At 53.5% G+C, this 23,743-nt stretch overlaps 4 protein-coding genes across 5 annotated transcripts in view; all 4 read left to right on the top strand.

The window, feature by feature from the left end:
* Nucleotides 1-1,693: 1,693 nt before the first annotated feature.
* On the top strand, nucleotides 1,694-7,626 carry HOXA7 (homeobox A7). Its single transcript, XM_045564949.1, has 3 exons — nucleotides 1,694-1,741; nucleotides 4,596-5,183; nucleotides 6,155-7,626. Exons 2-3 carry the CDS (start codon nucleotides 4,805-4,807, stop codon nucleotides 6,457-6,459), a joined length of 684 nt encoding a protein of 227 aa, XP_045420905.1. The 5' UTR covers nucleotides 1,694-1,741; nucleotides 4,596-4,804; the 3' UTR covers nucleotides 6,460-7,626.
* Nucleotides 7,627-8,710: 1,084 nt separating this feature from the next.
* The window catches only part of HOXA3 (homeobox A3), a 45,798-nt gene continuing 30,765 nt past the window's right edge, over nucleotides 8,711-23,743 (top strand). For both annotated transcript variants that reach the window (XM_045564943.1, XM_045564942.1), the window contains exons 1-2: nucleotides 8,711-9,014; nucleotides 21,089-21,192. The gene's annotated coding sequence lies outside the window, so the exon portion shown is untranslated. The remainder of the gene's footprint in view (nucleotides 9,015-21,088; nucleotides 21,193-23,743) is intronic.
* On the top strand, nucleotides 9,185-15,709 carry HOXA6 (homeobox A6). The gene is made up of 2 exons (XM_045564948.1): nucleotides 9,185-13,998; nucleotides 15,363-15,709. Exons 1-2 carry the CDS (start codon nucleotides 13,557-13,559, stop codon nucleotides 15,620-15,622), a joined length of 702 nt encoding a protein of 233 aa, XP_045420904.1. The 5' UTR covers nucleotides 9,185-13,556; the 3' UTR covers nucleotides 15,623-15,709.
* Nucleotides 15,845-20,221, top strand: HOXA5 (homeobox A5). Its single transcript, XM_045564946.1, has 2 exons — nucleotides 15,845-18,220; nucleotides 19,194-20,221. The coding sequence occupies exons 1-2, from the start codon at nucleotides 17,326-17,328 to the stop codon at nucleotides 19,442-19,444; spliced, it is 1,146 nt and encodes a 381-aa protein (XP_045420902.1). The 5' UTR covers nucleotides 15,845-17,325; the 3' UTR covers nucleotides 19,445-20,221.

Below are 23,743 nucleotides of genomic sequence, written 5' to 3'. Positions count from 1 at the left end.
TTTACAACTGTCCAGCCCCAATTAGGATATTCCACCCAAAGCCCTTTCATTTGTTCATTTGCTCTGTCCGCCGCCGATAAAGTGGCTGCGGAAACAGCTCTTTTATGGGTATTGCCCACTCCGCAGCATAGATTCCGGGCTCCACGCGGACTCCCCAGGGACTAGGCCCTCGCCCCTCCTTTGAGAATGGGGCGCTGTGCCGGCGGCGGCCGCTGCCAAAATTCAGGACAGAGGACAGCCGAGGCTGCTGTGCCGCGGAGTGGCCAGCAGATGGCAATGTGGCTCCATGCAAGAGGCGTCGGCTCCGCCATCTCCCGCTGCCACGACCATGGGAAATTCCTAAGATGTCGACGACGCGAGCCTTTCTGGAATAGGAGCCCCAGATTTTAGTGAACAGCAATCCTATATTTTCGGTTCTGCTCACGCTGGGTTGGAAGCCTCGCTGAGAAACAAGCAAGGCACGGGGGCTTGCCAGACCCTCCACCGCTCTCGCCTCTCCCGCCCCATCCCCAAGGCACCAGCGCTGCGGGGCTGCAGTTCCATGCGCCGGTGCGGCTCCAGGGTCGCCGTCCTCAGCCTGGGACAGGCCTCAGGGCAGCAAGGATCGCGGGAACCCCAGATGACCGGTGATGGACGCGGGCACGAACACCTACAGCCCTCGGACCTGATGATCATTCACAGGGTGTGCAAAGGGCGTACAGAGGGTGCACACCGTGGCCACGGGTCCCGCTGCGGCCCCGGAGGCCCCCGAAACCTGCGACTGGTTCAGGGCCTGGCGAGCCAGCACCCAAGAGAGAGCCAGGACCCCGTGACTCGACTGGCTTGAATATTAGACAAAATTAGGCGGGTAAAAATTGGGCGTAAAGGCATTCTTGGCCACTGTCTAGTGGAGGTCTGCTGGCCAAGTTGGCTGGGATGGGGAGTCTGGGGAACAGATCAGGAACTGCTTTGGTTGTTACCCCCAAAAGTGCTTAAATATAATTAGCACACCCTAGCTCCAGAGTTGGCTCTTATGGCATTAAGGCCGCCTTTACTTTCTCTGGCCGCTACAGCTATTTTGTCTGCTGTAGAGGTATCGAGGCTACTCTTGCGTCCCCCGCTCAGAAGGGCAGGCGGGAGGGACCCCCAATTCAGGCCCAGGCTATCCCCGACCCTAGGCGGGGAACAAACTCCGGAGCTTCTGCAGAGGTAGTCCCAAACCCGGGTGCGAGGATCAGCCAAGGGTGCAGAATGGTTTCAGAGGGAAAATGCAAAAGCAAACAGAATCCTTCCAAACACCCCGGAGCCCTGTGAACACACCGCACAGTTCATTTATATGGGTCTTAATAGTCTCTGCCAACCCCACAAAATGTTTACGACCCGCATCTCGGCGCTGTGCACGCTGTAAAACTGGGGACTGGATTTTGGCTGACATCTCTCCCTGGTGGGGGTGTGTGTGTGCGCGTGTGTTTCTCTCTCATACATATGTTAGTATTTTAGGCACACGCTTTCATTATATTTCTGTATTTAATACAATATTTCAGAGCATCTGATTGTAACAAAGGGTTTTATAGGTTCCCGGAAAGTCACCCATGACCGTGTATCCAAGCGGAAGATAGAAAGCTCAATTACATAACTACAAATAAACGGTTAAGTTGCAGATCGGTGGACGCTGAGAGAAAGCTCGATTTATATAACTACAAATAAATGAAGTCGCAGATTGGTGGCGACCGAGTCTCTCCACCGATCACGGAGGCCCCAGGTAGGTGCAGTCCGCCCAGGGTCTCAGAGGCCTCATAGACTGCCCGGTCTGGCCTCCCTTGCCCTTGGCAGGCTGGTGGCTGGGAGGCTGCTTTTCCTCTCGGCAGCCTGGAAGCGGCTTCCCGGCAGCGGCCCTTCACCCAGGCAAGATCCCACGCTGGCCCGAGCTCATTTGCACGCGGGCATGGGTTTGTCCCTGCGGCCAGGCCAGGGAATGCTCACTGAGTGGAGAACCGACGCGTACTCCGCGCGAGGGCCGCGGGTTGAAACAGAGGGAAGCAAATCGCCAGCCGGCAGACTCTCTGGCAGGCGCTGTACGTCACCTGGAGTTGGGTTTACATTCTTAATTGGATTTAAATATTGAGCACTATTTGGTAATCAGAGAAGCACTCTCTGCCTGTAGGTAGGAAGCTAGCTCCGGAGGGCATTGGAAAATATCTATATAAATAAACATAGCTTCGCTGATTAGAAACCTGCCTACGTGCGCCTGCTCCAGACCAAGCCTCAATGAGTTTTTCTGTGAATAATGTCACATATCCTAGTGCATTTGTGACTTTTCAGTCAAATAAATAGGAAACCATTGGCATGAGAACACGCAATTAAAGAAGCCTTATTGAAAGCCTGATTTTTGTCAGTCCTTTTCGTTTTAAAGTCGGACCACAGAAGGCAGGAGGCAAGAGACAAGCCCAGAAACGAAAGGGAGGTGTTGGTGCCTGCGGGACTCGGCCCAGTTGACTGACTTGGGTCCAGAAGGGCCGAGGCCTTGCGGGCAGTATCCAGGTCCTCCTTGGCCGGAGCAGAGGGACAGTGCGTCTGGCCAGAACCGCTTGGACACGCGCCGGGTAAAACTTGGGCAGGGAAGAGCCAGCGGCAAGGGCACCCAGCCCTCCCTGGCGGAGAAGTGAGTTCCTTCCGCGCTCCCCGAAATCGCTCACCCACTTGGGCTGTTGGGTTGCCTGGCTCAGGGCAGGTTCTACATTAAACGCCATCGCTGTCGGCCACTCTAGCCGCCTGAGTCTAGACAGACGGCGGCGGCGGCAGCGGCGGGGCCATAGTCTTTTCTCTTTGCGTCTTGCTCTGTGTCACCCGAGGAACAATTTATTAGTCTAAAGCGGTCTAATTCCGCCTCTTTGATCTAGCCTTCTAGTTTGCTTCGTCTTCCTTCAACTTTCTTAGGTTTTAATTTTCTGACAGAAGGCGATGCTATTTGGATTATTTGTGGGTTTTTTTTTCTTCCCATCTTACCTCTCCATTCCCCATCCAAGACACAGTATTATCCTGCTCCCTCATAAAGGGCATCCCCGGATATTGTCCCCCCACCAAGGTCCCTATATGGAGGGGGGAGACTGTCCAGCACCCACCTGCCCCAGCAGCCCCTGCCTCCCCATGCAAGCCCTGGCGGTTCACTGTGCCAGAGCTGGGGCTCCATAGCATCCCAATTTCAACCCTTCCTCTACCTTTTGTGTTCTTAGGACCCCCTGAGAAGGTGCGGTAAGTGGGGGTAGCCTGAACCCTCTGAAAGTGATGGGAAGTGCTTTGTACACAAGGAACCAAACTCTATAATGTAGAGGAGAATTTCCGGGGCAATTCCATTGTGAGGTCGGGTTTATGGTGTGCAATCTAGCTGGGCAGTAAAAGGTGGCTGGGCTTCCAGTGAGGCCTGGGCAGTTTATGAGGCGATTAGGGGAAGCATTCTCCCCACCATCCTCCACAGCGCAGTGGGCGGCAGAGGCTTCAGCAGGTCCAACATTGTGGAGGGGTCCCAGGCCTAGGAAGGTAGGAGTTGTAGGCCTGGATGGGAGGGAGTGAGACTACTGTGCACTCAGCTCTCTCTGAGCCCATACTTGGATAGGTGAAGGCTCCAGAGCCGGGCGGCCTTTGGGGAGGAGTCCACCTATTTGTTTTTGTGTCTACAAAAGAAATGAGGGTCTACAGTGGGCACCAGGGCGCCCCTCTCGTCTTGAAACTGTCTCCAAAGCACGTATTTTCCTAGGCACCCAGCCCCATGAGGTGGAGGCCTAGGGGTAGCTGGGGTGAAGGGTACCAAAAACCTCATGGTGTTGGGAGTGCCTGGAAAGCTGCAGCCAGAGGTTCCTCCAAGTTGGGGGAAAGAGACCTGGCTCCCAGTGAGCTAGGGGAAACCAGGGTTGTGGGGAGGACAAAGGAGTCTTCAGCCATTTATCCAGCTGCCAGAGGCCAGCCAGGTGCCCAGGAGCCAACGCACACAGCCTTCAGCTCCGCAGTGTCCAGGAGGAGGGAGGGAAACCCCACGTTAATAAATCTGTTGGCAAATGAGGCTCATTAACAGATAAATATTTCACTGCTTCCTTTAGGGCGAATAAACAGTGTGCCACCGATTAAGGAAAGGAAGCTGGGAGACGTTGACTTTATTTAAACCACATGGTTCCAGTTTGCGGTGGCATTCTCGCTGCAGCTGCAAGCGACGCTGCGCCTGCCCCGTCTGGATCAGAGTCTAAGTCCGGCCTGTCGCCCACTGGACCTGGGTGAGGGGGGCCGTAGGCGAAGAGTCCATTTGCCCATAGCTGAGATCTGCCCACAAGGCCATCGTGGGGTATGCGGGTGTGCAGGGTGCAGAGATCCTTCCAGGGGCTGGGCAAGAGGACAGGAGAGGGATAGGGATAGTCTACAAGCTTGGTCCGGGGTTCACTTAACAGGCATAAGGCGGCCGCTCCAAGCCGGCTACGCTCCGCGGCCACAGGCCCCAGCGCCCGGGTTCACGGCCGGCTGGTCGCTCCTGTGAAGCCTCCGGTCCTTTTCCGCAGGGCGCCCCAGCCCCGCCGGGGGCGGGCAGATTCATCGGCCGCATATTTGAGCCTCTTCCCCTTCCATTCTAGGCGGCCGCGGGCCCCGCGGAGCGAGACCACCTGTGATGGCTGCTGAGATTGGCGGAGGCGGTCATGTGGGCGGTCACGTGCTGCGGCGAGCTCCGTCCAAAAGAAAATGGGGTTTGGTGTAAATCTGGGGGTGTAATGTTATCATATATCACGCTACCTCGTAAAACCGACACTGAAAGCTGCCGGACAACAAATCACAGGTCAAAATTATGAGTTCTTCGTATTATGTGAACGCGCTTTTTAGCAAATATACGGCGGGGGCTTCTCTGTTCCAAAATGCCGAGCCGACTTCTTGCTCCTTTGCGCCCAACTCGCAGAGAAGCGGCTACGGGGCGGGCGCCGGCGCCTTCGCCTCGACCGTACCGGGCTTGTACAATGTCAACAGCCCCCTTTATCAGAGCCCCTTTGCGTCTGGCTATGGCCTGGGCGCCGACGCCTACAGCAACCTGCCCTGCGCCTCCTACGACCAAAACATCCCTGGGCTTTGCAGTGACCTCGCCAAAGGCGCCTGCGACAAGGCGGACGAGGGCACGCTACACGGCCCGGCCGAGGCCAATTTCCGCATCTACCCCTGGATGCGGTCTTCAGGTAGGCGCTTCCGCTAGGCGGGCCGGGCGGGCTTGCGGGCCGGGAGCGGGGAGCGGCAGCGCTTGGGGGCGCGGAGCGCCGGGCCAGGGAAAGCGGAGCCGGGCGGCTGGGAGCCGGCAGTCCCTGTGACTCCCGGCGGTGCAGCCTTTCTGGTTTTAATTAGAGCTGAGGCGCCATTGCGTGGAGCTCAGAGCATTGTATGTAAATGAGGCTCATAAAACTTTTTATGGCCCAATTAATGGGTTCGATCCTCGTAAATTTATTTAACTTCATTTGCCTTAGAATTTTAACATTAAGTTTGCTCTCTCTCTCTCTCTCTCTCCCCATTTCCCTGTCTCCCTCCTCTGTCTCCCTCCCTCCTCTCCCTCCCTCCCTTTCTGCTCTCTCTTCTCTTTTTTCTTTTTGCCCAGTTTTTCTTTCTCAAAATCTGGGGGAACCAAGCCCTCCAGGGCCCCTCAGCTGCCCCTGTGCCAGGGGTCATTTCAAGACGGGGACTGGGAGGGAACAGGGACAGAGGGTCTGAGTGCCCTAGGAAGGTACTGGGAACCGAGGCGCAGGCTGCTGGGAAGGGTCGCCCACTTGCTTAGCAAGGCGGGGAAACAGCGGGGCTCGCCTTTGAATGGTAAAGTGTAGCATCTCCCACTTGCCCACACTCTATATTTACAATTTCCCTTTGTCAGGGGGAAGCAGGACATTGTGGCAGCTTAGCCGGCTGGAAAGGGCGATTGTAAAGTTGGGATTCTGCGCCTTTGCTCATTACGGAGCTGTTTGTGCGTCTGGCACCATGGTTGGGGTCTTCCGCTAACACACCTCCTCCTCCCCCAGCTCAGATCCAGGGCGCCGGGCAGAGGACGAGTGCCTGGGACTAGGTCGGGAGGAAGGTTCGCGCTCTGGAACAGCAGCCTTGGCTAATGCCCTGTCCTGTCTGCTTGTCTCTCCGTGTGTCCATGTGCTCGCATGTCTCTTCTCAGGACCTGACAGGAAGCGGGGCCGCCAGACCTACACGCGCTACCAGACGCTGGAGCTGGAGAAGGAGTTCCACTTCAACCGCTACCTGACGCGGCGCCGCCGCATCGAGATCGCCCACGCGCTCTGCCTCACCGAGCGCCAGATCAAGATCTGGTTCCAGAACCGCCGCATGAAGTGGAAGAAAGAGCATAAGGAAGAGGGTTCAGCAGCCCCCGAGGGTGCCGTGCCCTCTACCGCTGCCGCTGCTGCCGACAAGGCTGACGATGAGGACAACGACGAAGAGGAGGACGACGAGGAGGAAGAATGAGGGGCCTAGCCCAGGGCCCTCACTGCACCGGACAGTCAGAAAAGTCGTCTTTAAGAGACTTAATGGTTTTATTTGCAAACATGGGAAAAATAAAAAGAAAATGTGAAAAAAAAAAAACACCCCAGTTATCAACCTGCACTCCACCCAATTCCAGTTCCCAATTTTTCTGGGCTGAGCGGCCACTGAGACTGAGTCGCCCTGGGGATCCCCTCTGCTTCCCAGGACCCCAACAGACATCCCCAACCCTAGGCTAGCCAGCCCCTCGCTGGCATGGCCAAAATACTACCTAGCACAGGCCTCGGCGAGAGGCACCCCAAACTACCTATGGGCTAAGCCCCCGAGGGCCTCCACTCCCAGGAAGCCTGGACATGTCCCAACACTGGCAGACACCCAGCACCACCCTGAATACCCTGAAGAACATGACTCTCAGTACTACCTACTCCCCCCAAACTACCTATTTTGTGCTGGCTGGCTTGCCTACTACCTAGTACCAGCCCCTCCCAGGCCAGGCTCCTGCTGCTTACAGCAGACAGCCTTTGGGGTCCTTGAGGCTGCTCTGAGAATGCGCTTGGGTCCAGGGACCAGGGCATTGGCTTCTATTTAAATTGAAAAATAATATATTTATTCCAAAGCATTCTTAGTGCTGCAACCTAGAATCCCTCCTTCTCTGGCTTGGCACCTGAAGTTCAGGCCCATCATCCTCCACTTCTGGAGGGGAGCAGTCCTGAGCTGGCTGCAGACCTCTGGGTTAGCTTCTGCTTAATAGGATTGTGGAGATGCTCCCAGCTTCACTGTCGTCTACTCTGCCCCCAGTGTCCTACTGTTCAGCTATATCAAATGTGTACACCTTGACGTTTCCTATAATAGCAAATACTGTATATTTGAACAAGATTTTTTTTTTGTCATTTCTATAGTCTTGGAGTTCATTTGTAAGGCAATGTCTTGACTCAGAAGGATGTGTTAATGGGGTGATTTTGTAGCATGGTGTGTTGTCTTGAGCTAACTCTGTAGTGGGTGGGAAGGTCTAATGCCCTCCTCAATGCCCTTCATCTCCTGTGTTGTCTTGTATATCCCTCAGCTCCAGCCTGGGGATCAGGGAAGATATGCTTCCCCGCCCAGCTAACCATGTTTTATGTAACAGAAAAATAAAGATGCTTGGTGACAAAGAAAAGCATGAACTGCTTTATCTGGAGGGGCCTGGGACAGAGGAGGTGAGCACGGCTAGAGGGTAAGCCCTGGCTGTGTCTATATGCACAAAGGGGCAGTCAGGAAGCAAAAGTGGAGTGACTATCCTTGGGTCCAAATGTTGGGTACCCATACACTGGCGTATATGTGCCATGTCTTTTTATGTCTTATGTGTGGATTCGTATGGGTGTGTGCATATTTTTTGTATGTACATATTTCTGCATGTGGGTTTTTATGTAATTCTATAATTGTGCATGTTTCTGCGTCCATAATTGGGTACATGTGTTCCTACATGTCCATAATTGTGTATGAGTTTTTCTCTGTGTAGATACTTTCGTCTGGTGTTTGTGTGTGCACAAGCATTTTCTAGATCCCTTGAAAATGGAATCTTCAGTGGAAACATTATATTCTACGAACCTCCCTAAAAACTTCCATAAATGCCATGAGAAAATTCCAAATCCACCCTTTCCTCTAGGCTGTGGAGCTGGGCTTGCTACTGATTCTGGATTCTGCATACGCCCTGAACCCGGCTCCAGGCTAGGGAATGGGATTCAGGGCCTCTGCCGCAGCCCCCCAACCCCGCCTTCAGGCGAGTAGAGGGAGATCCAGGGCCCAGCACTGCGGCAGAGGGGTGCCGGGAGGGGCAGGGCGGCAGACCCCGGGTGGGTTGCACAGCCTCGGCAGGGGTATCTGGGTGCGGGAAGGGGCGAGGGGCTAGAGGCAGTGGGGAGCGGCGCAGAGCATCCTGAGCTCCGCCGGCAAGACCTCTACTCCAGTTTCCTGCCTGGGTTGGGCCCACTTCTTATGGCTCTTTTAGTAAAAATCAGGCCAAAATGGTCTGTAAAACCTGCGGCCCCAAGTCGGGGCGGCCTCCGTGGTAAGATGGCGCCGGTGTAAGAGCTGCCTCCTCTCAGTGATGGGGAAAGGGTCATAAATCCGTTGTTGTTTATGAAAATTTACAACTTTGCAATACAACTTTATGAGTTGTTCGGCCCTTCCATTGGCCGCTGTCGGTCATGTGGATGGGAACCGTGAACATGAACTTTTTTATAATTTCCCTTGCGAGAATAGAGCCGCATTCTTTTGCTCCGCTCCGTCCTGCCTGCTTCGGAGCTCTGCCTTCCAGCCCGGCTCAGCTGCGCTTTGTCCGGCGATGGCGAGCGAGGGGAAGCCCCGGCCAGGCCAGGCCTGGCGGCTCGCGCTGGAGGTGGGGCGCGCCCAGTTCCCGGCGCCCCGGCGGCAGCTTTGCAACTGGCAACCTGGCTAATTTCCTGCGTCCTCTGGCACCAGGAAGGAGGACAATTCGTCTCCAGGCTGCCCAAGCGACAGCTGTCAGAGGAGCAGGAGCTTCTGGGAGCCGCCATCTGAAGGTGAGACATGTGGGGAAGAGACAAGAGCAAAGGTGGTGAGGTGACAGCCGGCGGCGGTAGCGGTGGGAGAGGGTACCCACGGTAGCTTTGAATAGGGGCATACTCATCCTCATCCATACTCGCTCCTTCACACTCGCCCCCATCACACGCTATAGCCCAAGTACAGGTCACACCCACCACACACACACATACACACACACACACACACACACACACACACACACACACACACCACTCCCTCTCTCTCCCTTTCCTGGCGGACCATAGCAGTAAGCGCCAGCCTTCCCTCCGTGGCACAGCGCGCTGGCACCGGGGCAGCACCACTTGGGTCTTCTTTCCCTCTTCCCAGCGACCCTGGGAAGCCCAAAAGGAAGTGACCCCGCACTGTGGCTTCCCCACCAGTCTCTTGGACTTGGATTTTCATTTTTTCATTCATGGTCCAATTAGTTTGAATTCCCCAACAGGAGACAAATCCTGACCTTGGAAGGTGGGAAGAGGCGAGGGTAAAGTGCATCAATCCACAGGCATTTTATTAGCATCAGCACAATACCTCTATGCAGTGGGAATTGGTTTACTGGGGGGGGGGGCGGGGGCAGACAAAAACTTACTAATTCAGCCAGAGGTTTCTGCTGATTGCCGGCTTCCCTTCGCAGAGTTTTCTGATGAGAGAGGTGTCTGAAGCGCTGGGAGAGGGACTAGGTGCGTGGGTGGAATTCTGCATTGGAGGAGAGGATGGGGTTAATTGGCTGGGTGTTACTTGGCGGGAAGTTTCCGTGCAGTGGACGTTGTGGTGCTAGCGCGAGTGGCAGGGGCCCGCAGCTAAGCTTAAAGAAAGGACTCACACCGAGTCTGGGCGATAGGGGGACCCCCCCCAAAACACCTCGGAATATCAGGCCGGCGGACCGTATTCTCCACCTCCCGCGAGCGGGAAGAGGACTGTGGAGCTACCTGGGAGAAGGCGTGGAGGGTGCCGCTGGTGGTGGCTTTGCGTAGCGCGGTGGCACGAACTGTGTAGCTCGGCCTAGGTGCGCATCAGGCCAGATTTGCCCTGGAAACTCTTAGGACAGCGACAAGAAAGGATCCCCAGGTTCTGGGGTCGAGTTCTGTTTGTGTTTTGTTTTGTTTTGTTTTGTTTTGTTTCGATTGTTTCCCATCTTGAGATAATATGTTGGTATGCGTTAGATATTTAAGAAGGGATTGTGGATGTTTTGGGACTTTCATCCGCGCCCTGCGTGCGCTCCGGGCGGATAAAGCAGCACATTTGCATCCTAGGGCCGCTGGCTTGCCGACTGCGGCTGCAGCGAGCAGATTATTTATTGCGACCGTGCTGGGCGCTCGCTGCTGCCACGCTGTGGCCATTGCGGGGACCGGCGCCAGCCGCAGCTCGCCTCTTGCAGTCTGGCGAGACTGCTGTACCGGCCCCTCAGAGATTTCCCAGCAGGCAGGGGAGAGGGGGACAAAAGGGGACCCGGGGGGCGGTCTCCTAGGGCCCATTTGGCCGGGAATCTCCCCGTCTCGGCCACTCCTGACAGGAGCTGGAAGCCGGAATAGACACGGGTCCTCCCCCTACCCCCACCCCAGCACCATGGAGACTGGTTGCACAGGCCGCCTGGCACGTCATGGCTGCTTCTGTCCAAACTGCGCGTCCCAAGGCTCTTTGGGGGCACACGCTAATTCAGGGAACGATCTGGCTTTGGGATTCTGAAATCGGAGAGACCACTGGTAGTCCCGAGGCCTGCAGGCCTGGCTGGCCCTAAGGAGTACTGGCTATGGCAAGGAAGGCGTGCTTTGGCTCCAGTAGAGGGCCTGTGACGGGCAGAGGCCGCACCTGTGTGCTTCGGGCTCTGGCCTGGACTAGCGATCTGGCCGGACCGCGGTGGCCTTTGAGGTCCCACACCCACATACCTACAAGCCTTTTTCTAGGCTGGCGGAAGTCGAGGAGCTCAATGGGCAGTCCAGGGCAAGGGCAGACTGTGGGGCCCTGCTCGCCATTCAGCCTCCCTTGGAGAGAAGCTGAAAGGTAAGTTGGCTTTCTGTGTGGCTTTGACAGAGGAGAGCCCTGGGGTGGCCAGTCTCACCATCCCAGAGAAGCTCTCTGGAGGGTCTGGGGCTCCTACTCTTGCCTGAATGTGTCTCTCCCCTGCCCTCCATATACATAGCTGGTTGGAGAAATAAATTGGTAGGCTGCCAATATGATATGCACCAGCTTGGCTAACATGTAAAGATTTCAGTTCAACGTAATTTTTTTCCATCTTAGTGCCTACAGAAGCTAGAAGTAAAATGTTTTCTGGCTTTTAAGCTGAGAAATCAAATTCTCTCATTGGCTGGGACAATTATTTGATTGAAAATCCAGGTCAAAGCATAACAAATAATAATAGTAAAGTGACACCAACCCCAACGCTGTGTGGGACATGGAAGAATGAAAGAAAAATATAAATGTAAACATTTATCAACACCTCCAAACCAGTTATTTTCATTTTAATTAATAACTAGTTGAAAATCAGCCCCCAAAATAACTCAGACATGATATTCTTCAGTTTTTAAAAATTCCCTTTTTATTTTGTGACTCTTGAGTTTTCATTTTCACCTCTTGAAACCTTTCCCTGAAGAAATGTAAGGGAAATGTCAAATTCTATCCTCTCCTTCCAGGCCCTTCTTTATAAGCAAAGGAAAAACTTTCCTGGCTGGATTGACTGGGGATCAGGCACAAAGCTTCCAGGTGCAGCCCCCATCTGCAGGCAAGCAGCCACCTTCCAGGGTGCCCTCTTTGGTGGAAGTCAACCTTAGGCTAGTCCTTTCCCAATTTTTTCCCTTTGGGAGAAAGGAGGTCAGGAAAAAATAATCGAAAAGCGAGGAAGAGATTAGTCCTTACCAGATTCCTAAGGGATCTCTGTCAATTGCCACCTCCCCCCTAAAGTCCTGAACAGCCTGTGTTGGCCAGGGTTTTACAGATCTTATAAACAGTCTCCAGAAATCCAACTAAATCACGTAAATAGTCTTTCTTCAATCTCCACAGAATTGAGGATTTTAAAGCTAATTCAAGGGATTTTACAAGCCCAACAAACACAGTCGTAAAAATGCCATTGGGCCGATATCACATTTTACAAAACGAGATTGATCCGTGTGCTGTAAAAGTCAGCTATCTGGAAGGCACACCTCTCAGACAAGAGAGAGCAGCCCAGGACAGGCTTTTCATGTCCTATCTGGGGATGGCCAGGCCTGGCCGGTGGTAAAATAATTCAGGATTTCTGGAGCCAGTGAGACAACTGCTCCCGGTTCTGGAGCAACTGCGGATGGTAGCCCTCGGAGCAATCCCAGGAAGGGCAGGAAAAGGGCCGCGCCCCAGGACAGTGCTGGCTGTCGGGCGCCCCAGAAACCAAGCCCATCAATTATCCCCCTGGCCTTGGGCCCCGCCGTGCTGCCCTCTGTGCTGTGCTCGGCCAGGGGCCCTGTTTCTCCTGCACCTCTGGAATGAGGGCAGAGAGATTCCAAGGCTGGATTTTTATCTGTATCAGCTCTGAGCCGTTTGAGCTGAGGATGGCGAGTCCCAGGGTGCTCGGTAAGGGGAGTAGGTCCCAAAGCTGGCTTCGGAGCCCAGTCTCACAGCTGCTCTTGTCAGTCCTTTCTCCTTGAAATTAGTGGTTTCTGGCCTCTTGATTCCGAGTTCAAGGGCAGGATGAGGGTGCCCAGCTGGAGAGGGTGCTTTGAGGATGGGCAGGCACAGGTCATTGCAGGAGTGCCCATGGGGACTCAAACAAAACGTTGTATGTGGGAGAAGGATACTGGCGGGATAAGCCTATGTTTGGCTTAGTCCTGGTGAGCTTGAGGTGAGCTTCAGCTCTTGACTGCAATGCCCAAGCCCCTGGCGAAAGTGGGGAATGAGAGAATAAGGGGGTTCACTGACTCCTAAGGAGCAGGATGAAGGGCAAGGAGTGAAGGCTTGGTTTCTTGGAGCCCCTTCACCAGCTCAGGACACCGCACCCACGAGTAGGGGAGCACAAGGGGAGAGGCAACTCAGGACTATGCCTGGAGTGCAGGCCGGCAGGGAGTAAAGCCACCCTTGTCACCTACCCTCCTGGCACGGGACTGTCAGGTTTCCTGTTTGGAGGAAAAAAATAGCAAAATTCAACAAGGCAAAAAGGGGTAGAGCAAAGAGCGGGCCTGGCAGGGTCTTGGTGGCGTCCCGGGCACTAATGCCTCTACCTCGGCTTGATCTGTGCGCCCCTGCACGGGCCATGCCCGCCGCTGGCGTTCGGGAGGAGAGCCGGGCCGGCTGGCTGTGCGCGCCCATTAATCTGCCGGGCGGGCGGCGGGCGGCGGGCTGGGGGCTGTTTGTAACTTTGCTGCCTCGGTCGCCGCGGTCCCCGGGGAGCGGGCTCCGGCGCTCGCTCCCATTGGCCGCCGCCGCGTCAGCTGGTGCGATTTGCTGCTGTCGCTTTTGGCGTTCGGCCATCCAGAAACAAACCAGTTCGATGACTACTAATAGTTATAGCCAGATGTACTAATACACAACAAATCACAGTCCTGCAGAGGGGCGCGCAAATGAGTTCCTATTTTGTGAATCCCACTTTCCCCGGGAGCCTGCCCAGCGGCCAGGACTCCTTCTTGGGCCAGCTGCCCCTCTACCAGGCCGGCTATGACGCGCTAAGGCCCTTCCCGGCCTCGTATGGGGCGTCGAGCCTCCCGGACAAGACGTACACCTCACCTTGTTTCTACCAACAGTCCAACTCGGTTCTGGCCTGCAACCGGGCGTCCTACGAATACGGGACCTCATGTTTCTATTCTGATAAGGACCTCAGTGGCGCCTCGCCCTCGGGCACTGGCAAGCAGAGGGGCCCCGGGGACTACCTGCACTTTTCTCCCGAGCAGCAGTACAAACCCGACAGCAGCAGCGTGCAGGGCAAAGCCCTCCATGACGAAGGCGCCGACCGGAAGTACACAAGCCCCGTTTACCCTTGGATGCAGCGGATGAACTCCTGCGCGGGTAAGGCATCTCCCTGCACTCCTCCCCCACCAAGACAGTGAAGGGAGAGGGAAGGAAGGAAGGAGGAAACAGAGGAAATAAGAGAAAGTAGAAAGAGGAATAGAGAGAAAGGAGGAAATAATAAGCAAAGTTTCCTTGGTTTTTAAAAAGATTAAAAAACAAACAAACAACCCGTTCCCAATGGGGCAGTCAGGCCAGGCCAGAGGAGAGACAGGGCACTCATGTCTATGTAAGGTCACACCTTAGGGGAGGGTAGGGGAATCACTGCCTCGAAATGTGAGATCCATAACAGGGGCAACCTGAAGAGAGAGGGAGGCTGGCTGGGAGGGAGAGCCTGCCCATGCTGCACCCTGGTAACACCCTGCTCAGATTCCAAAGCCAGAGGGCCTTCTGCACACATCATTGATAACTCCCCTTTACCTCTCAGCCCTCTCTCCTTTCTGCAACCATACAGAAAGAGATCCCCCATTTGGCCTGTTCCAGTGTCTCCCCAAAGCCTCAGAGGGCCACATTCCCAGTCTCAGTATTTTTTCTCTTTCCTCCCTCCCCTCCTCCTACTTCCCCTCAATTGCTCATTCTTAGCCAACTTCTGTCTTCTTCTGAGCCCTTTCCTGAGCCTTACACACTGTCTGGGGGTGGGGAGAGGACATCACCCATGGGCCCCTTTGACACCAGATGGGACAGCCCAAAACAGTCCTGTATTGCCAGAAAGCCCAGACTGCCCATAGCTCCATCTCTTTCCCCAGGTTTCCAAAGACTCCACAGGGAATCCCCCTTTTCCTTGGAACAGGACAGAGCCTAATGCATATCTTAAAACTGATAGTGTTTTGAATTAAATCCACTTTTCATGTGTGTGTGTGGGGTTGCTGCATTTCTCAGAAGGGTCACAAAATTTGGGGGAATATGTAAAGATTAGAATGGGCTGACCATTTTTAACTTTCCAAAAAAATATCTTGAGTTCTGACATGGCTGGCCATAGTAGCATCCTCTCAGAGATCAGTGTGTGAATTCAGAGTGTCTACACTACTTACAGGGTTCCACACCACCCACCCCCAGACACTCATACTAAGCCCCCATAAAAGGAGCACTTTGCTGTCCCAAATTAAGAATGCCCTTTCTATTATTTCCCCTGTAATAGTTTTCTTATGAGGCAGATTTTTCAAAAACAGTAACTTCCCACCCCAAGTCGTTTTAGGTGGAAAACCTCTCTCTTGGTATGAAATAATCTTCTCTCAGCCAGTCCGCTTTTGGCCCCAGACGTAGTGTGAGAGGCTGCAGTGAAGGTCCCTGGCGGGAGGCACGGGGCTGATTGGGTCGGTGGTCCACACGCGGGCTTACCGGCGCCCGGCCATTTCTGCCTGCAGGTGCTGTGTACGGGAGCCATGGGCGCCGAGGCCGCCAGACCTACACGCGCTACCAGACGCTGGAGCTGGAGAAGGAGTTCCACTTCAACCGCTACCTGACGCGGCGCCGCCGCATCGAGATCGCCAACGCGCTCTGCCTCACCGAGCGCCAGATCAAGATCTGGTTCCAGAACCGCCGCATGAAGTGGAAAAAGGAAAATAAACTCATCAACTCCACGCAGCCCAGCGGGGAGGACTCTGAGGCAAAGGCGGGCGAGTAGACTCCTGGGCAGGGACCAGGCCAGCGCAGCAACCTTCTTAGGCTTTGCCTGTAGCGCTCGTCTGCTCCCCAACTTTTCTCCCCGCCTGCCCCCATCGGGGGCTTCCGCAGCTTCAGGAGAGCCCGGCGCGCCTGAGCATTTATTTCTTACAAACAAAAAACAAAACAAAAACCACACACACAGCCAATACCAGCAGTGGAGCGGGGCCCACTGTACACGCACAGTCCCGCTGCACAAGGCTGCCCAAACCGGCCCGGGGTTCCGGGATGCGCCCCAAATTCGCCCTGGGCTCCTGTGTTAGTGCTTCAGCACTCCCCGAGCTCGGGACGCAGGGTAGCTGGGGACGCGGGATTGCTGGGCCGAGCCCCGTTTCCTGTCTGGACGTCTCCGCCTCACTCCCTCGCCAGTAAGTCCTGAAGGGCATCACCAAATCCTCTCTGGCCACTGGAAAGAGGGGGTCTAAGGGCTGAGGCTCCAGCCTTGTCGCGGCCTCCAGGACGCCCCCAAACACGAAAAAGCTCATGAAACAAAGGGGGCCCCGACAGAGCCAAGTCTCTCGCCCAGAGCTCAACAGTCGGTGGAAGAGACGCAGCCTCAGCCGAGTGGAGCTAACTTGGGCGCGGGTGGAACATTACAGCCAACGGGAGCGACTGGGCTCCCTCAGGCTCCGGGCTCCCGATTCCAGTTCCCTGCCTCCGACTGCGCCCGCGTCACCACCATAGCAGCTTTCAGGACCCAACAAGGGGGTCCACCGCCATGGGAGCGGCAAGAATCCTGGCTTCCAAACGTGCCAGGAGCGCCTGCGACGCTGGGCCTCCAGCGGGGAGACTCCCCTTGCCTCTCAGATATATTTGTGATTTACTTTCGTCTTTCGGAGCCCAGGAAAATAACTACAGAGATGCTAGGCACTGCCACGAAATGCTTCCATTAGCGCCCTCATTTTACTCCTGGAGGTCTAAGCAAGCCCCCAATAACTTGGCCCACGGATCCCCAGACCCCAAGCAACCTCTGTGGCCGCGGGGAGTCTGGGCCCACTCGTTGGGTTCAACGAGAACCCTCCGACTTGGGGCCTGGCTGGCTCGAGGAACGGGACCCTGTGGTGAAGATTTTCCAGGCTGGATACGTAAGCAAATCAAATAGCAAACTAATGACACGAAAACCATATTTACATGAAAGAAAAATCGACTACGGTTATAAAAGTGTATGGAATTTGACCTTGCCTCGGAGAAACACTACACAAAAGCTATCTTTAATAGACGCCTGTCATTTAAGAGCGGCAGGGACACTGTCCCTCATGCGCGCTCGCAAAAACAGAGCTGTAATTGTAGCTGCTGCTGCGGGCAGGATTTATTTCTCCAATTGGCTAAATGGCTTCCCCCCCGCCTTTCCCGAAGGTGAGATCTGTATTTTCAAAATTCAGAACTGCCGTAAGGAAGAGCAGAACCGACCCCAGCCTCGACACAAAAATAAGATGGGCTGCAAAGCAGAGGGGAGAGGCGGGAATAAAGTTGTTGTAAATAAAATGCAAGTCACCACCTCCCCCTCAATCCTCTGCATCCTCGCCCGGCGCGCGATCGGCAGCTGACGGCCTAACAATTGGTACATCCTAATGGAACTGCGAGGGAAATGCAATAATTTTGCCATAATGGGCTGTAACCTCAATTCGACCCCGGCCCTTGAAGCCCTGGGTCGGAAGCGGGGCGATGAGCCATTCTTCCAGCGGGTGGCGCTCGAGTCCGACTGAACGGCGGCGGCGGGCGGCGGGCACGCGCCCGGGGCGCGCGCGCCACCCTTCTCGCCTCCACCCAACTCCCCCATTAGTGCACGAGTTTACCTCTAGAGGTCATCAGGCAGGATTTACGACTGGACAACAAAAGCACGTGATTCGAAGTCGTACCCCATATTTGGGTGCCTACGTAGGAGGGAACCAAGTACATGTCCCAGTCATTTCCATAATTCATCATAAATTGTGCAAGGGTGCTATAGACGCACAAACGACCGCGAGCCACAAATCAAGCACACATATCAAAAAACAAATGAGCTCTTATTTTGTAAACTCATTTTGCGGTCGCTATCCAAATGGCCCGGACTACCAGTTGCATAATTATGGAGATCATAGTTCCGTGAGCGAGCAATTCAGGGACTCGGCGAGCATGCACTCCGGCAGGTACGGCTACGGCTACAATGGCATGGATCTCAGCGTCGGCCGCTCGGGCTCCGGCCACTTTGGCTCCGGAGAGCGCGCCCGCAGCTACGCGGCCGGCGCCACCACGGCACCCGCCGAGCCCAGGTACAGCCAGCCGGCCACGTCCACGCACTCGCCTCCGCCCGACCCGCTGCCCTGCTCCGCCGTGGCCCCCTCGCCCGGCAGCGACAGCCACCACGGCGGGAAAAACTCCCTGGGCAACTCCAGCGGCGCCTCGGCCAACGCCGGCAGCACCCACATCAGCAGCAGAGAGGGGGTTGGCACGGCGTCCGGAGCAGAGGAGGACGCCCCTGCCAGCAGCGAGCAGGCGAGTGCGCAGAGCGAGCCGAGCCCGGCGCCGCCCGCCCAACCCCAGATCTACCCCTGGATGCGCAAGCTGCACATAAGTCATGGTAAAGCCAGCCTTTTTCTAAATCCACGCGGCCCCGGAAACGCGGCTCTCGGTCCCCTCTCTCTCCCTCGCCGCCCTCTCTCCCTGTCTTTCTCCTGGTCTCGCTTCTCTTAGCCCTACGGAGCTTCTCCCTGCTGTTCTTCCCCTGCCTTCCTCCATCCTCCTTCCCTTCTTTGCTGCACCCTGCACCCACAAATAGTGGGAGAAATGGTCCCTGGCTGGGCAAGTCTAGACGTTGAAACGGGGAGGAAGGAAAAAACCCATCTGGAACCCCAGCGCCTTGAAACGCGCTCCGGGGTCAGGCCAGCCGAGCAGGGCGCAGAGAGGTAGAGGATGGCAGTAGGAGCCGTGAATCGGGCTTGTCAGGGCAGATAATTTATGAGGAGGGCTACGCTGGGGAAACAGCGTTACTAATTAGAGCCCCCGAAAAGAGGCTTGGGGGGAATAATCGAGGCGAGAGCCGGCGGGATTCTGAAGTTTGGGGGCAGTAGGGAACGAGAAGGAAAGGGAAGAAAAAGAAAGCAGGCATCCCAAGCGTGCAGACTTGAACAGGAGGCGGCTTGCAGGGCTGGAACTTTAAGGGAGGGTGACCTGGAGGCCACTTGGGCGCTCAGAAAAGGGCCGTGCTTCAATGGGCTTCTGAGCTGTGGGCAGCCTGGGAGGGCTGTGTCCCCAACTCGGGACGCCCGGAGCAGGGCCAGAGGGCAGGAGAGGGGCCAAGGAAAGCCGGGCGGTCCTCCGGGACGTGGCTCCAGCCTCAGCTGGGCCGATTGTTCCCAGAGTCCAAATCGTATTGTTTTCTCTCTAGAAAGGAAGAGGGAAGGAAATTCGGGAGGGGTGGGCAGGCAAGGAAGGAGGACTTGTTGAGCCTTTCGCCCCGTTCCCTGCTCAGGACCCTGGCTTGTCCAGCTGGTGGACTTTGGAAGCCAGGGGCTGAGGAGTTGGTGGCTAAACGGCTGACTTTTCTGTTGCAGACAACATAGGCGGCCCGGAAGGCAAAAGGGCCCGGACGGCCTACACCCGCTACCAGACCCTGGAGCTGGAGAAGGAGTTCCACTTCAACCGCTACCTGACCCGCCGAAGAAGGATTGAAATAGCACATGCTCTTTGCCTCTCCGAGAGACAAATTAAAATCTGGTTCCAAAACCGGAGAATGAAGTGGAAAAAAGATAATAAGCTGAAAAGCATGAGCATGGCGGCGGCGGGAGGGGCCTTCCGCCCCTGAGTATTTGAGCGTATAAAGTACTGAGCAGTATTAGCGGATCCCGCGTAGTGTCAGTACTAAGGTGACTTTCTGAAACTCCCTTGTGTTCCTTCTGTGAAGAAGCCCTGTTCTCTTTGCCCTAATTCATCTTTTAATCATGAGCCTGTTTATTGCCATTATAGCGTCTGTATAAGTAGATCTGCTTTCTGTTCATCTCTTTGTCCTGAATGGCTTTGTCTTGAAAAAAAAATAGATGTTTTAACTTATTTATATGAAGCAAGCTGTGTTACTTGAAGTAACTGTAACAAAAAAGAGAAAAAAACACACAAAAAGTATCCCTTCAATCTCGTTTAGTGCCAATGTTGTGTGTTGCACTCAAGTTGTTTAACTGTGCATGTGCGTGGAAGTGTTCCTGTCTCAATAGCTCCAAGCTGTTAAAAATATTTTTATTCAAACTACCTATATTCCTTGTGTAATTAATGCTGTTGTAGAGGTGACTTGATGAGACACAACTTAACTTGTTCGACGTGTAGTGACTAGTGACTCTGTGACAAAAACTGTGACTCCAAGCGGTGTGTCCCTGCGTGCCTTTGTAGGACCCTTTGCACGAACTCTGGAAGTGGCTCTTATAAGCTCAGCTTCAGTGATGTATGTTTTTGTGAACAAAGTTACAAATATTGTCCAAGTCTGGCTGTTTAAGCAAACTGTGATCAGCCTTTTTTTTTTTCTTTTTTGGTATTTGTTTTTAAGGAAAAAATACTGACTGGAAACAAAAAATAAACTTTCTATTGTAAGTTCTCTTGTTCTGGTTTGTGTCAAATAGCGAGCGGCTCTGTCTGCTTTTCCGTCTGTCTGTCCAGTCCTGGAAGCCAGTGAGTCTGAGGCTACCTGAACAGAAGGCCTGTGCGTGGAGACCTCAGACCAACACCCTCACGCATCGCCTCCCTAACTCTGACCCATCACAAAGTTCAGGGCAGAAGGTGGAAAAAGCTAAGGGCAGTTCCAAAGCCTGAGTCCACTCTGCCCATCTCTGAGGAAACCAAGTTAATTCGCTGGGCACAAAAAAGTAAGGAAGAGAGAGAAAGAAGGAGAAAAAGCCCAGGGCTTTGTGAGCACCCTTGGGGCCACACAGATCCTGCCTTTTTCCTGAGGCTGCCCTAGGCCTCCACTTGCTGAAGAGGCTGTTATGCCGAGTTGTGGACCCCAAACCGCCTGCCCCTAACCCACCCCAGCACCCCTTCCCCACTCCTCACCCTGAATCCAGTTGGCTTCTTTTGCTACAATTAATTTGCTACAAATGGAAGGTACTTACCCCATCCTAGCTCGATTGGGGAACTCCTCAGAGCAGCTAAAGCGCAACTAGAGATTTGCACATTTACCGACTGCTTACACTGATGCCGTCTTTCCTTTTAAAAGTTATAAAACAGTAAACTTTATAAGCCCCAGTTCCGGCTATATGACATTTGGGTGCCAAATGAATAGGGTTTTGTCTATGAATTAGATCGTAAAATCATCCATAGCACAGACAGATCGGCTCACTGGCTATAAAACGTCACGTGGGGCCATTAAAGTAAGTTTTATGGTTTTGGGGAGTTGACATCCAACATTATATACCACATAACATATAATCTCACTGACGCTGGACTCCATTTGACTCTTTTGCAGGCTACGTGTGCCGCCTGGTCATTCAAACTGTCAATTTTAGGTCCAGAAGTGTCCAAACCACAAGTTCTCAAAACTCTCTGAGAAATGGCTCCCTCCGAGTTAAGGTAAGCTCGCCTCCTGAGCGCTTTCAAGTTTATTTGTACTCTGAAAACTTTCTCTCTCTCTCTCTCTGAACTCTGAGGCTGCCTCTGAATGCAAAAAGGGAGCAAACTTTTCCTCTGCCCAAATTAGCAGCGCCAGGAGCCAGCTCTGCGGAGGCCGCAGAGTGAACAGCGCCTGTGGCCGCGCCGCATCCCCAGGCCTAACTTTAATTGCTGCACAACCGCGGATGTTAATGACTTCCGCTGTTCCAGCCGGCGTGCAAAAAGATGATTTTTGTGTGCGAATGGGCCTGTGTGTAGAGACTTGGCAGGGCCGACCCCCTCCCCCGCACAATCCGGGGGCCTGCTCTTCGGGGGTCGCGGAGCCCTGGGGTGGGGGCTGGGAGACAGTGGGGCGCCGGCCGCGGGCGCGGAGGGTTGCGCTGCGCTGGGGAGTTTGAAAGAAAGGCCCGTGCAGGGCCCAGGCGGACACTGGCGGGATTCCTTACGGGGCTGTGGCAATATGTCTTCGCGGGCCGGGGTCATTTGGCAGGACTGAATTGAGGCGGCGGCCTTCGGGCCGAGTTTCAGGCTGACTAGCGGGAGCAGGAGGGTGGCAGAGGACGGCGAGGCGCGGGGCTGCACCTCCAGGCTGGGCGCCTGGGTTGCGAGGTCGATCCCAGGCTGCCAGAGCCCACTGAACGCTGGGGACCATGGGTCCCCACCTCCGGGGACGCTCAGCACCCCCTCCCTCGCACCCGGGACCAGGCCCTGAACCTTGCTTGCCTGCACGTTGTTTTTATTTCGGTGGGACTGTTCTCACCCGCCTGTGAGTCTGAAGCAATAAACTTTATGGCCGGATTTAACTTTAGTCTTTGAATCCCCAGGCTAATTGAAAGGGATTAAAGCGCTTTCTTTTCTTCCGCCTTGCCTTTCTTCTCCCTCTCTTCTTTCCTTTTCCTCTCCTTTTTTATAGAATTAAAACATCTATGCACAGGACCCTCAAAAGACAACTTAGGCGTCCCCCTAGATAACACTAACGATTGGAGAAATTTACTCTCCCTCAACATACAGACGAATTTTCTCTTCCACACTGTGCTCTAAAGTTTTAGGGGAAATTGAGGTGTCTTCAATGCCCAACTTAAAAGTCCCCAGAGCCATTAGGCTGTTTTTCCTGACACATCATAAAGGGTAATTTAGAGAAGAAATTGGTCGTTTGTCAGTAGGATATTTCCGCCTTTCTTTTGTTAGCTGCTCTTTCTGTTTGATCCCAGGAAATTTACATAATCTATGATTTCCAAAACAGTCTCCAAAATTGCACCAATGGGTGAAGTAAGGTGAAATAAATTTTTCCTGGGTACAATTCCACATTGACTCTAGTCACCCTTTCTGGCCCCAACGCCCCATATTTTTCAATGGCAAAACAAGCAGAGTGACTGGGGACTCTGGCCTGTCCTGGGGTCTTTTTCTGCATGGGTACCCATAAGGGACCTAGTAGATTTACCCACTCCCATTTTAGGAATTAAGCCAAATTCTCCAACTGCGTTCAGAAATGAAACAGAAAAACGGGATCTGCTTTTCTCCTTTGGAGCTGGGCAGTTTTCATCAAGTGCTAATTACTAAAGATATTTACTAAGTGCTTAAAGTGAAAAATTTTGAAGTATCGATTTGAAATTTCAGTAAACTTTATTGTGCAGAGACCACCTACACTCAACATAAGTCCAACAGATGTGCCCAAAGTCAAAGGTCCAAAAAGCAGAACCTGGAAAGTTTTTTTGAAAAATCAAAAGCCTCCCACAAGTCCTCCTTTTCATGAATAGTGGCAAGGTGAAGAATCCCTGCAATCATTTTGTGTAATCTATTAAAATGAACATTGGTATTTTAGCATTCAGGAAGATATGTCCACATCTTAGTGGGAACCAGAATACAAACTCCAGATGAGTGTAGGTTCACTTGTATAATTTCATGTTACTGTGAAAATTCTGGAGTCTTTGTTTTGCTACTCTGACTTTTGGGTTCTTTATTGGAAAATATTGGGCTATAGTTCCATTTTAGTTACTCATTTGATCATCTTGCTTGAGTGATTTCTTGGTGACTGAAATTAGAAGCAGGAAAAAAGAGTGATATGGATGCTGGTGGGTTCATTTGAGCAACTTGCATAGAGAAAGCATCCACAGCACTTCCATGGCCACATCCCACCCTGGGGTGTTGGGATGGGTAGAAAGGCAGTTGTAGATACATCCAACACCACACAACATTGAGAATCTTTCCAAGAAATGAAAACAAAAGTACAGGCTGTAAATATTATCAGCTTACTTATTTCTGTTTTAATCTTCACAAAATTGAAGTAGAATTTAAGAGAGCAGGCCAACCCACATGGAGTTAAATGAATTTTTAAAAATGCATCATCCAGTCAGATCTATGAGTGTTATTGGAGGAATTTTTTCTATCTTCTTGTTTTCACTGGAAGTGTAATAAAGAGGACAATTGGTTATCTGCTCATTTTGTAGATAAGTTATTTCTTTTTGTGCATTCTTTTGGGTTATTTTTGCAGAGGAACTTATTTAGGAAAAAG

This window comes from Lemur catta, chromosome 11, assembly GCF_020740605.2.
Source record: "Lemur catta isolate mLemCat1 chromosome 11, mLemCat1.pri, whole genome shotgun sequence".
NCBI classification, from domain to species: Eukaryota; Metazoa; Chordata; class Mammalia; order Primates; family Lemuridae; genus Lemur; species Lemur catta.
This window is presented reverse-complemented; position numbering and strand designations above follow the sequence as displayed.